General features: G+C 39.7%; 1 protein-coding gene across 8 annotated transcripts in view; it reads right to left on the reverse strand.

Annotated features, from left to right (window-relative positions):
• LOC104590874 (uncharacterized) overlaps positions 1-13,675 on the reverse strand; it is a 94,480-nt gene that overhangs the window by 40,500 nt on the left and 40,305 nt on the right. For all 8 annotated transcript variants that reach the window (XM_088894790.1, XM_088894792.1, XM_088894791.1 and 5 more), the window contains one exon: positions 12,599-12,651. In XM_088894790.1, the coding sequence (XP_088750916.1) occupies positions 12,599-12,651 (53 nt within the window). The remainder of the gene's footprint in view (positions 1-12,598; positions 12,652-13,675) is intronic.

Consider the following 13,675-nt stretch of genomic DNA (forward strand, 5'->3'; position numbering starts at 1 on the left):
GTTTTAATAATTTTTTATTGATCGTATGATCCTTGTAGCTGAGATTGATGCTCCTGTAGATTACGTACGACCTGTTTTTTTGATTCGACAGTACTGGTATGGTCTCTCTTGGTGACTGTAGTAATTAGGTACCTTGAAAGTATGGTGGCCTGTAGCTGTTAATCCTGTATAAGCCTGAAAGCAATGAAAAAAATTACTTTTTTGGAGGAAGATGGTGCTGTCTTGTGCCTAGACTGTGAGGTGTGTTTGGGGACTGCAGTTCTAGTGTTTCTCTAGGACCTGACTGGTTTTGTGTTAGAAGTGACTCTTGGGTAAAACAGTGAACTGAACCATGCATCTGAAAATTCTGCAACATCTAGTGTTACTGCAAGTCAAAACAGAATGAGAGGAGGTCTAGATATAAACTTCCCTATGGATGTAATCCCCTTCGATAGACTTAATTACCTTGAGTCATCTAGGGGAATCAAACTCAACATTACTGCTAGAGGAAAAGTAGGTTATATCAATGGTAAAGTAAAGGAACCAAAGGTTAGAAGTGCTGAACATGACAGATGGGATCAAAAGAATAGTATGGTGATGTCATGGCTCTTGGTTTCTATGCTGCCACAAGTAAGGAAGACTTTTATGTGGGCTGAAGGCTTGTGAAATATGGGAACAAGCAAAATCTACTTATTTGGAGTAGAGACACTATGCAAAGATATACCAACTGCAAGCTGAATCATCCACTTGTAAGCAAGGGGAGAGAAGTTTCTCAGTGTATTACTCAGATTTGACATCAAACTGGAAGGAGATGGATCATTATCAAAGTGTCAATTGGAAATGTGATGAAGATGCAAAAGCCTACAAGTCCCTTGTCTCCCAGCAACGAGTATTTGCATTTCTCTTGGGAGTGAATCCTATGTATGAGCCTATTAGGGTACAAATATTGGGAAGTAAGGACTTACCTTCAGTCCAGGAGGTTTATGCCTTAGTTCAAAATGAAGAAACTAAAAGAAATGTGATGAATCGTGTAGATGGGGAACCAGTTGCATTGGTAGTCAGAGGAGGCACAGGTGGAAATGGAGGAGGTTCTTTTAAGAAGGGTGACTTGCAGGAGAGGGTGGATGGCAAAGAGAAACTTTAGTGCACTCGTTATCAATGATCCAGACACGCTAGGGACACATGTTGGGAACTTCACGGGAAGCCTTAAGTGGGCTCAGGATTTAAGCAAAAAATCAACATCTGACCAAACTAAGAAGCCAATTCAAAAAAACTAGAAGAAATCTAGCTTGGCAAGTGTGGCCTCTCAAGAAACTTGTCCAACATCTCAGGAACATCCCTCTGGCTTTGATTCCAAGGAAGAGATAATCAATTCTTTTTGTGATCATTTGGAGCTTTATGGTAGGTCACTTCACCAAGTGGATTTTGTCCCTACTCCGTCTACTTCATTTGCATCTACTTAAGGTAACTCTGCCACAACCTTCCATGTATCATCTCATACCTCTGAACTTCCTTGGATAATTGACTCTAGATCTTCAAATTACATGAGTAGTAAGTCAAATCTGTTTCAGGCATATAACCTCATTTTTGGGAAAGATAAGGTGAGACGGGCACATGGGTCTCCAAAATTGCCTATTAACTTACTTTCCATTAGTAGCATTACTTATTCCTTAAACTGTTCAGTAACATTTTTCCCTCCTCTTGTGTGTTCTAGGATTTGACCTCTGAGAGGATGATTGGTAGAGGAAGTATGGTGGATGGCCTCTATGTGTTGGAGAATAAATCCGGTCTTGTGGCTACAAAGTCTTTAAGTTTGTCTAACAAGAGTCAAGCCGACTTATGGCACAACCGTCTTGTTCATCTTTCTTTTGAGTCGTTAAAGGTTATGTTTCCAGAATTATTTAAGTCTTTGTCAATCAGTGAATTGCAAGGCTAGATGTGTCAATTGAGCAAACATTGTAGAAGTTCTTTTCCATTAAGAAATAAAAAATCTGAATTTCCCTTTCATATTGTTTATTTGATGTTTGGGGCCCTGTTACTCTACTTTCCAAAAGTGGCTATAAGTATTTCATTACATTGATTGATGACTACTCCAGATATACTTGGGTGCATCCCATGCGATCCAAAGATGAAGTACCTAAGATTATAAAAGATTTTCAATGTAAGTGGGCGGACTTGATAACTAGGGCTTTACTGAGAGTAACTTCTGACCATTACCCCATTGGCTTAGGACAGGAACCTTTTAGGCAAGGACCCCGACCTTTTAGGTTTGAGAACATGTGACTGACTCACTCGGACTTCGTGAAGAAGGTTGAGGAATGGTGGAGAGAAGACCTAAGGGGGGTGAAGTGGAAAGGGGTAAGATTTCAGAAAAAAACATAAAAGATTGCGAGCACATGTGAAGGAGTGGAATATGGAGCATTTTGGGAGAATAGAAGAAAGGAAATCCTCTCTGTTGACCCAAATAGAGGAAGTGGATGCGAAGGAATCTCAAAGAGCCATAAGCCCTCAGGAGAGAGATTGGGGATGGGAACTAAAAAGAGAGTTAGATGAAGTTGTTTTGAGAGAAGAAATTTCTTGGAGGCAGAAGTCTAGATGTAAATGGATTAAGGAAGGAGATGGAAACACTAAATTCTTTCATAACCTAGCTAATGGAAGGAGAAGGAAAAACCTAGTGTTCAAACTGGAAGTGGATGGAAGTCTTTGATACCCAAGAGAGGATAGCCAACTGTTTTGTTGAGCACTTCAAATCCATTTTGAGGAGACCCCTAAGACCTAGTGTGGAGTTGGAAGGCGTTACCTGGTAGAGGCTTCCAAAAGAGAGTAGAAGCTGGCTAGAAAAGAATTTTGAGGAGGAAGAAATCAGAAAAGCCGTTTTTTCAATGGACAGGTCAAAAGAACCAGGGCCCGATGGGTTTACAATAGCTTTCTTCCAAAACTGTTGGGACGTAGTCAAAGAAGATTTAATCGATGTCTTTAAGGAATTTGAGGATAACCTAGTGATGAATCGTGAAATTAATGCTACTTTTTTAGCTTTAATTCCCAAGAAGAAAGAGGCCAAGCATCCAAAGGATTTTAGACCTATTGGTTTGGTGACTAGTGTTTACAAGATTGTGGCTAAGGTCTTATCTTTGAGGATAAAAAAGGTGCTTCCTTGTCTTATTAGCCAAGCGCAAGGAGCTTTTGTTTAGGGGAGACAAATTATAGATTAGATTCTAATAGCAAATGAATGTGTGGAGGAGATGAGGAGATCAGGGCGTTAAGGTTTTGTTTGCAAACTTGATCTTGAAAAGGCCTATGACTTGGTGGATTGGGGATTCTTACTACTTATGCTAAGGAAGTGTGGGCTTGGGGATAAATGGTGCAAATGGGTAAATGGTTGCCTGTCCAATTTCCATTATTCCATCCTAGTCAATGGAGTAGTTAATGATTTTTTCCCAACTAGTAGGGGTTTGAGACAAGGTGATCCTATGTCACCGTTCCTTTTCACTTTAGTCGTTGATGCTTTTAGTAGACTCCTCTCAGAAGCAGATAGAGCTGGATCTCTAAGAGAGTGAAGAATAGGTAGAGACAGAGTTTCAGTAACCCATCTCCAATTTGCAGATGACATAATAACCTTTTGTGAAGGTTGTGATTTGATGGAGGTAAGGAATCTGAAGGATTTAATAATTCACTTTGAGAGGGCCTCAAATTTAAAGATAAATTTTGAGAAGAGTTGTGTTGTGGGAGTTCACTTGAACAGAGAGGAGTTGGAGTCTATAGCAGCCTTGCTAGAATGCACCTGCTCTCAATGGCCTCTATCCTACCTTGGACTTCCTTTAGGTGCAAATCCAAAGGAAAGTAGGTTTTGGAACCCGGTGGTGGAAAGATTCGAAAAAAGATTGGCAGCTTGGAAGAGAAACTATATTTCCAAGGGGGGTAGAGTTATTTTGATTAAAGCAACTTTAGCCAATTTGCCTTTATACTTCCAATCAGTCTTTAGAATTCCTAAAAGGGAGGCAAAGAGGTTGGAAAAACTAATGAGGGATTTCTTATGGGAACCTGGTGAAGAGAAAAAAGATCACTTGATTAGGTGGGAGGTGGTTTGTCGGAGTAAGGAAGAAGGAGGTCTAAGATTAGGGAACGTGGTGAGCAAGAATGAGGCTCTTTTAGGTAAGTGGCTTTGGAGGTGGCCCCTAGAGAGGGAGAGGTTGTGGCATGAAGTAGTGAAAAGTATCCATGGTTGTTCCGAATCAGGTTGGAATGCGGGAGTTGTTAGACAGTGTATGCCCTTAGCTCCAATCAGATTGATGTACTTTCTGACATTTATTGTAAATGAATAAAGTGCATAATTGATTCATGTTATTATGGTGTGTTTATGTGTAATAACCTTAAACTGGACACTTATGAGACTCTTGTTAGTTTAGAATCTTCACAGCCATTGAATGGACCTGGGGAGGTTTATCCTGCCAAGGCTGACATTAATGTGCTGCCAAGTCGGTTGGGGTGGCTTGTCTTAGTTGCCAGGTGAGACTTGAAGCACATGTAGTGTGGGTTTGCTTGAAACCCTGAACTGGACCATTTTCCAGTTATGCCCTAGACATTGGAGATAGATGGGCAAAACTGGAAAGTTACACCTAACCCCTAGACTCGATTATGGTACTGCACTAGGTGTTAGATTGGGCTGTCTTTGATATGCCAATTAGTGAGATCCTTAGTGGGGGTCAAAACCTGGGTATGTTGGGGCAGTCTGAGAATTCACCTGAGTGGGTGATCATAGTGACAGAATCAGCCCCTTTGTCGGACTAAGTGAATGATCGGGGAATGCACTCTCTCTGATGGAAACCTAAACTACCGACAGTTGATTTCAAACTTGTTGAGATTTGTTTTGCAAAATATATTTATATAAATATATATATATATATATATTATGGTTTCACTAAATGTTTCCAAAATGTTTTAATTCCCGGGATCCATGTGAGCAGAGAGTGCAACACTGTACCTTGCAGCCGAGGGAGAGGTCCTCTCTTGTTGGGCATGTTTAATCATTATGGGCTAAGATGTTAAGTGTAAGACCATTTAGGGTTTATACCTAATGGGCTACTCTCACATAAGTCCATAGTCCTTGGGCCTTCATAAGGTGGCTAGATTTAGGGACCATTTAGTGTAAATGTTGGGCTTGCTAAGAGCCCATACTGATGGGCTTAGGGGTTCAGTGCCTTCAGCAGTGAATTCAGCCAGGCCTTGTAACGGAGGCTAGGTTGAACCCATATGGTTTTTGTGGAGATCAATGTTAGGGTCCCACGCCATACAAAGAGAACCAAGCTAGCCAGCAATTAAAAGGAAGTGAGTTTGAAAGCTTAATGGGCCTAAAGCCCAATTCGAACTGGGTTTAATTGGATTAATTAAAAGGGACGAATTTAGGTTTATATCTGGATAGAGATTAGGAAGAGGATAAGATAAGTCTTATCCACTTAAGAGTCCAAATCCAAATAAAGATTTGGATAAGAGAACCCTTCCTAATTTGATTAGGAAGCTGATCTTGAAAGGATATGAATTAGGGGGCGAATTCTACAGAAACAATTATTCTTTTCTGTAATCTGCTTTCTCCATCTGCTCTTGCCTCCCTACCCTGTTCGATCTCTAATTCTTGGTGTGATCAAGATTGGATCTTGATATTGTTTCTTGCTGGAAGAAACAATCTTGAAGCTGTGCTCACATGCCTGCATGATTCTTGTTGAAGAATTGGGGTTCTTGCTGAAGAATCTCTTTGTTGATCCTGCCTCACCCTAAGCTGTGTCATCTTCAGTGGAGGAAGGATTTGGTGAACTCTTTGGGCATGAACACCTGCATTGGGAACTACTGTTGATTCCGTATCAGGTATATCCCTCCCTTAATCTCGGTTTCAGATTTGGTCCAGTTTGTTTCAAGAACGAACCTTGAAAAATGTAGTTTTTCTAAAACAGGGAATAGGATTCCCAGAAGGGAGAAAGAAATTCTTGAAATTTCACCCAACCACCCTGCATGGTTCGGCCATCCATATGATGGATCTCCCTTCCCTTCAGGAGTATCCCGAAAGGGCTTTGCTCACAACACCTTGGAAGGCCATCTCTGGCATTCTTCCTAAGTTCCTCAGTTTTGTAAGGTACAATGCTTGCTCTAGAAACTCCATTCTTTTTTAGGAAGATACTTGGGTGAGCTCTCAACCCCTAAAAGATAGTTCCCTTCTCTCTAGCCATCTCCCTCTTTAAAAAGAAACCCATTTCTTGGTTCCTCCTCCCCTGGTTTGCCCTTTGGCCTTAAATTGGGATTTTGGGTTTCGAAGAGGGTTAAGGGATGAAGAATCTCTTTGCGCTTCAGAGTTGTTGTTACTTCTAGATCCGATGTGTTTAGACCCCCCTAACCCGGATAAAAGTGTCTAGTCCCTAACCCCGGTTGGCTCATTCACTTGTGCTTCTTTCTTTAAAGCCCTTTGCTCCAACCCCTCCTCTTAGGTCTTTCCCGTTAAAGAGGTATGGTCAAGACCAATTTCCCCCAAAATAGTTGTGTTCTATTGGGAAGCCTATTATGGTAAGATCAATTCTGTGGAAAACTTGCAAAAGAAGAAACCTTTATGTGCTTGTCCCCTAATTGGTGCTCTCTGTGTAAAGTGAGGGGTGAGGACTGTAACTATTTGCTGATATCATGCTCCTTCGCTACCAGAACTGGGTTGTTTCTTTATTTGGGTGCGGGTGGAATTTGCCCTCTGAAGTAAAGCTGTTGTTCACTCCGGCTGCCTTTGGGAGATTGACAAAAAGAGGAAGCTAATGTGGAAATATATCGGAGCTGCTACGTTGTGGACTGTATGGGAGGAGAGAAATTCTAGAATATTTCAAGAACAGGAAAGAAGTCTTGTTGCAATCAAGGAATGCATATTGACAAGGACTATCTCATGGTTAAAATCTTCACACTTGTTGGCAGATTACTCCTTTGATGACTCAAGGAGAAATTGGGCTGCAGTGGCTGCTATAGTCTCCACCAAGATCAAATCACAAGCTGAATGGATTCCCCCACCGGATGGTGTGGTAAAATTGAATTTTGATGGTAGCTGCCAAGGTAACCCAGGGCCATCGGGAATAGGTGGGATTCTGAGAGATAAAGACAGCAATATGTTGTCTCTATTTTCAGGACCAGTGGGTGAAGGTGATTCAGTAAGGGCAAAGCTACTAGCAACGGTACAAGGTATACAGATAGCTAGTCAAATTGGAGTGACCAATCTGCTAGTAGAAGGGGATTCCAAGGTAGTAGTAGGCTAGCTAATTAGCCCAAAAAAAGCCTGTTGGGGCTACAGGGATCTGTTAAAGGAAGTTAAATGGATGACAAGGAATATGACTGTCAGGTTTCAATGGGTCAGAAGATCAGCAAATGCAATGGCTGATTCTTTGGCCAAGCAAGGGGTGTAAATGGGATATCTATTTTGGGCTACTTTGTAATTGTGTCTTAGGCCTGGGCAGTTTTGGTGTATATGGTTCAGTCCTAGGGGGGGTAACATCTCGTGCCTTCTCATAGGCTGATTGTATTTTTGATATTTGATTTAATAAAACTACTTTTATTCATCAAAAAAAAAAAGATTTTCAATGTATGGTGTTTACTCAATTCTAGATTGAGATTCATATTTTCCAGTCAGACAACGCAAAGGAATACTTTTACAATGATCTCACGGAGTTCTTTGCTTCGTGTGAGTCTCTTCACCGAAGTTCTTGTGCTAGAATACCTGAACAAAATGGTGTGGCTGAGAGAAAAAATTGCCACCTTCTTGAGGATGCTCATGGACTATTTCTATTACATATGCATGTTCCCAAACGTTTTTTGATGGATGTTGTTATGTGTGTTTCATATCTTATCAATCGCATGCCCTCTCGATTGCTAGAGTATAAGGCCCCCCATCAACTTTTGTTCCCTAAGGCCCCTTTGCTTTCTATTCCAATGCGTGTCTTCAAATGTTGTTGTTTCATTCATGACTTGGCTCCTACCCATGGTAAGTTTGATCCTTGTGCTATCTTGTGTGTTTTTCTTTGGGTTACCCTTTGTCTCAAAAGGACTACTAATGCTTTGGTCCTACTTCCTACAAGTACTTTGAAAAGGAACCTTTCTTCCCTATTTCTCCTCAAGGGGAGATAGGGGTTGAGGAGAAACACGTCTAGGTTCAGCTTCCTCCTCTTCCTCATCGTCCCCCATTTTGTATCTTTCATCATCACTGCAAGGGCCAGCAGAGTTCAAAAACTGTGGAGCCTAAAACTATGCTACCAACATCATCAAACTCTCCAGAGGCAAATCCTCCTTAGCCAGGTACCCTTGTTCCTATAGATATGCCTAAGCCTCTTGCTATTGATGATTTAGATGTTCCTATTACTAAGAGAAAGGGTGTTAGATCTTGTACTACTATTCAACCTATCTCTCACTTTGTTTCCTATGATCATATTTCACCTTCATTTCGTGCATTCCTTATCTCCATTGACAGCATTTCTATCCCTAAGAATGTGACAGAAGCTTTATCCACACCTGAATGGACAAATGCAATTAAAGAAGAAATTAATGCTTTGCATAAAATTGGCACTTGGGAGTTGGTTGATCTTCCCAAAGGAAAAGAACTAGTGAGATGCAAGTGGGTGTTCACCATGAAGCATAGGGTTGATGGTATAGTGGAAAAGTACAAAGCCAGATTGGTGGCAAAGGAGTTTACTTGGGTGTATGGAGTGGACTATGCGGAGACCTTTGCCCCAGTAGCTAAGATGAACTCAGGATCCTCCTTTCTCTTGTAGCTAATTATGACTGGGATTTTCACCAACTAGACATTAAAAATGCATTCTTGAATGGTGATTTAGAGGAGGTATACATGACTAAGCCTCCTGGTTTTTGTAAAAAAGGTAGTGAAAAGGTGTGTAGGTTAAAAAAATCATTATATGGGCTAAAGCAGTCACATCAGGCTTGGTTCAGTAGGTTTCATCTGGTTGTGCAGCAAATGAATTTTAAACAATGTCAAGATCATACATTGTTTGTAAAGAAAGAGATGTGATTCAGTCGAATAAATCAGAAAATAAATCTTAGATTTGTGAAAAAGGTGAGAAGAAAGAAGAGAAACAATAGAGAAAAGGAAAAAGTAGATGAAGAAGAAAGGAGAGGAAGAAGATAGTTTGGTCCCCTTCTCTTCTCCTCTAATCTTTTATTAATCTTAACTCAATAAGGACAATTACAAATCTACCCTTAAATGGGCAGCCAACTCATAATCATACTTAAGTTAACAGACCCATAAACCAAACATAACAGATAAAAAACAAAAAAATAACATAGTGATGTACTAGGGCCCATTCGGCCCAATCTCTCTACACTCTCCCTCAAGTTGAGCATAGATATCAATCATGCCCAGCTTGCTTACATAGTGTATTAGCTTCCCTTTTGGAACACCTTTTGTCAAGACATTAGCCAACTGCTCTTTAGAAGCTATAAATGGCAAGCAGACTTCCCCTGAAGCAATTCTCTCCCTTATAAAATGTCTGTCAGCCTCTATGTGCTTTGTTATGTCATGCTGGACAGGATTATGTGCAATGTTGGTAGCTGTTTAGTTATCATAATATAGCATCATTGGCTTCTCACAATCAATACCCAATTCCCCCATAGGTGATTTAAGCCACAATAGTTTTGAAACTCCATGCACCATTGCCTTGTATTCTACCTCAGCTGAGGATCTAGCCACTACAAACTGCTTCTTACCCCTCCATGAAACAATGTTCCTTGCCACCGTAGTACAATAACCCAAGGTGGACCTCATATCATCAACACATCCAGCCTAGTCTACATAAGTGTATGCTTCCGGTTTCAAGTGCCCATGCTTAGCAAACAATATACCCCCTAGAGTACCTTTCAGATAACACAAGACCCTCTCTGCAGCAGTCAAATAACTATCTTGAGGAGAATGCATAAGCTAACTAATGACACTCAATGCATAGGAGATACCGGCCAGGTCATGCAGAGATACAACAACTTTCCAAGCAGTCTTTGGGACACTCTCCTATCAGCCAACGTTTACACCATCATAGGAGATACCGACCAGGTCATGCAGAGATACAACAACTTTCCAAGCAGTCTTTGGGACACTCTCCTATCAGCCAACGTTTACACCATCAGTAGCTAAGAGTTTGTGATTCAAGTCTATAGGTGTAGAAGCCGGTTTAGCACCAAGTTTGTCAGTCTCAGTAAGAAGATCAAGAATATACTTATGCTGAGAAATGAAGATACCATCCTTGGACCGAGCAACTTCAATTCCCAGAAAATATTTGAGTTCACCCAAGTCTTTAATCTCAAATTTAGTGCTAAGAAACATTTTAAGGTTAAGCACTTACTGTGTGTCATCACCAATAACCACAATGGCAGCCAAAGGTAAATAAGGTCACCAAGGAATCTTTCCTCTTAACAAATAGAGTATGACCAAACTAAGTCTGTGTGCAGCCAAAGGTAACAAGGGCAGCCCGGGATCTCTCAAACCAGGCTCTAGGAGACTATTTGAGGCCATAAAGGGACTTCTTCAATTTACACTTTCCCTTTCATTTCTTTCCTATACATCCCTAGAAGTAAAGACATATAAACTTCTTCATGTAAATCCCCATTTAAGAACATTTTTACATCAAATTGATAAAGTGGCTAGTCAAAATTAGCAACCAAGGATAGAAAAATCCGAACTGAGGTCATTTTAGCTACAAGGACAAAGGTCTCTAGGTAATCAACACCATACATCTAAGTGTAACCTTTAACAACCAGTCGATCCTTAAATCTCTCAACAGTACCATCAAAATGGTACTTAATAGTGAAAACCCATTTACAACCAACTGGTTCCTTCCCCTCAGGCAAGTCCACAATGCCCCAGGTATTGTTCTTATGTAAAGTATATATCTCAGTCATCATAGCATCCTCCATTCTGGTTTAGATAAGGCTTTCGGGACAGACTTAGGAATAGCATGTGTAGAAACAAAGGCAAGGAAGGAATAACAGGCTGGGGAAAGAAGGTTGTAAGACAAGTGTTTGGAGATGCAATGATCTGTTCACTTTCATTTGCCTTTTCAAAGGGCAATAGGAAGGTATTAGTGGGAGTAGAAGAGGAGGGCTGACCTGATAACTACCTCAGTAGTGATGGGAGGTGCAAGAGGCTCGGTTGAAGGAGGGGAAACAACTTGCTTATACCTGAGTCTTTTGTCTTTGGTACCACCTCTAGACAATGGGATGAGAAGTGAAAGTGGGAGGATGAGCTAGAGGAGAAGGGGGAGCAGGAACACTTGAAGAAGACTCAATGGAAGGAGATCCAACAAAAGTAGACAATTCGACCGATTCAAGAGGAACTAGGAGAGGAACAACCAGTGACATAGCAAACAACTTCTCAGAATGCTCTCCCTCAGGAGAAGTTCCAAAGGAAGGGATAGATTCAGCAAATGTGACATCCCTAGAAACAAAACGAGTGTGACGCACAGGATCACAATAACAATATCCCTTCTGTGTGGAGGCATATCCTAGAAAAACACATTTGTGTGCTTTATGTTCAAATTTATGTCTCTGTTGGCTATGGACATGAACATAATAGACACTCAAAAACACAAAGATGAAGAGAAAAGTGATCCTCAACAAGAAAGAGAAGGCTAAAGGGGGGTCTTCAGTAGGATTCTACCCCATTATCATAGTTGTCAAAGCGACGCCTAGGCGACAAGGCGCTCTTGGAGGCTCGCCTCGTCCAGTCGCCTAGCAGTTTTGTATATTGTCTTATAAAATACTTTTATATTGTTACTTTTTTGAGATTATAATTATAAAATAGACATTATTAAACAAAAATATTCATTTTTTGTGTTTATAAACTAATTTCTTTTTATTATTTTCTTATTTGTTAGGGTTTAATCAACACAATCATTGCTAACTGCTGTATTGAACCCTCAAAGACTTCAGAATTTGAACCAATAAGTAAGGGAAAAACTTAAAGTTTTGTCTAATCAACACATTTCTTCCTCCACATCTTCTTCTTCTTCTTCTTCTGCCTTTTCTTTTCTTCTTTTCCTATAACCAAAATAGGGGTTCAGTCCCCATATTTATTGAATTTTCTTTTCTTTCTTATTTTTCTTCTCATAAATATGTTGATTTTCTAGACATAAACATGAAGTTTATAATTTTCATAAGAAAATTATGGATAGTTATTAAGGAAAGATGGTTATGGAACCTAGGGAACTACCTAGGATATGTATTTTTCACTTAAAAAAATCCATTGCCTAGGGGACTGGGCGACAAGGCACCCCCCTATCACCTAGCCTCGCCTTGGCCCCTTGAAAACTATGCCCATTATGAAAAACAGAGTATCTGAAATCAACACACAAAAGCAATACTAAAACCAACCACCATCTACATATCCACATACATGAAATAAAGCAATACATCATCAATAGCACAAAAGAAAATTACCAAAAAATAAGAAGGCATATAAAACTGTATATTTAAAGATGAAAGTTTGTACGCTTTAGGATATCAAGAGACAAAAAGCATCAGATATTTCAAAGGTCACATTTGATATTTCTAATAGCTAATATCAGAATAAATAAAAATTAACCATGCTACAAGCATAGATCCTCACGTTTGACTGTCAACAATGACATAGGTGAATGGAGAATTTCCTTCCTCAGCAACCTGTAAGTAAGAAAATAAACATGAATTCTCAATATTCAAAAGAAGGGACACATTTTTTTATTTTTGTTGATCAGGGAAGGGATGCATTATTGTTATTGAAAAGAATTAAGAAAACAAATATTTCACTTGAGAGTGTCTACAGTTAGGCTAGTTTTATTATTTGTAAAATTTTCCCCTTATAAAAAAAAAGGTACATTTCTCAACATTTTTTTCAATCAATGTATTTTTCAACAAATTAGGGAGGTGCTTCCTAATATGCAAATTGATATCAATGATCCTTTTCCTCTTTTTTTAGGGGGAGGGTGGGGGGACAATCTTTTGTTGCCATCTTGAATAGTTTAGATCCTTACACCAGTGGTGTTCTTGTCTTTTTAATTTTTTATTACATATTTCATAATATAAATAATGGGAGAAAGGCCAAACGCCTAACTATTCCCTCTCCAAATCATCACTCCTGTTTTCTCATCTCTTCTACTTTTCTTCTTGCTTCATGTTATTTATTCACTTTTTCTTACATATTACATAAAATTACAAAATAAAAAACTGACAGTAGTAATAGTAGTATACAGGTCGAAGGCTGCAAACCATATGGACATTTGAGGAGGCTAACCATTACGTATAAAAATCGCCTAAACTTTTGAAGATTTTGGAGATTTTTCAAGAACTTTTACAAGCCTTGGAAAGGATCCTAGAGATTTTGTTTCCAAAAAATCAGAGATCGAGAGTTTCAATTAATTGATACCATATGGGATCAAATCAAGCTAGCACATAAGAAAGATGGGCTTACACCAAATCTCTTTCATAGGAAAAGGCTGCAATGAAATGGGAAGCTGGAATAAGACTGTAAAAAAGAAGCACAAAAGGAAGATCCCAAAGAAGTGGGAGTCCAAATAAGACCATCTAACTTTAGGAGGTCCAAGCAAAATCCTTTAAGGATTTGTAAGATATTAACAACACTGGGAAGTTCAAAGTATAAAGATTGGGGACAGCAAATTTTGAGGCTCGTTTCCCTTTGCAGGACATA

Source organism: Nelumbo nucifera, chromosome 1 (assembly GCF_055504915.1).
Source record: "Nelumbo nucifera cultivar China Antique chromosome 1, China Antique-T2T, whole genome shotgun sequence".
In the NCBI taxonomy this organism is placed as follows: domain Eukaryota; kingdom Viridiplantae; phylum Streptophyta; class Magnoliopsida; order Proteales; family Nelumbonaceae; genus Nelumbo; species Nelumbo nucifera.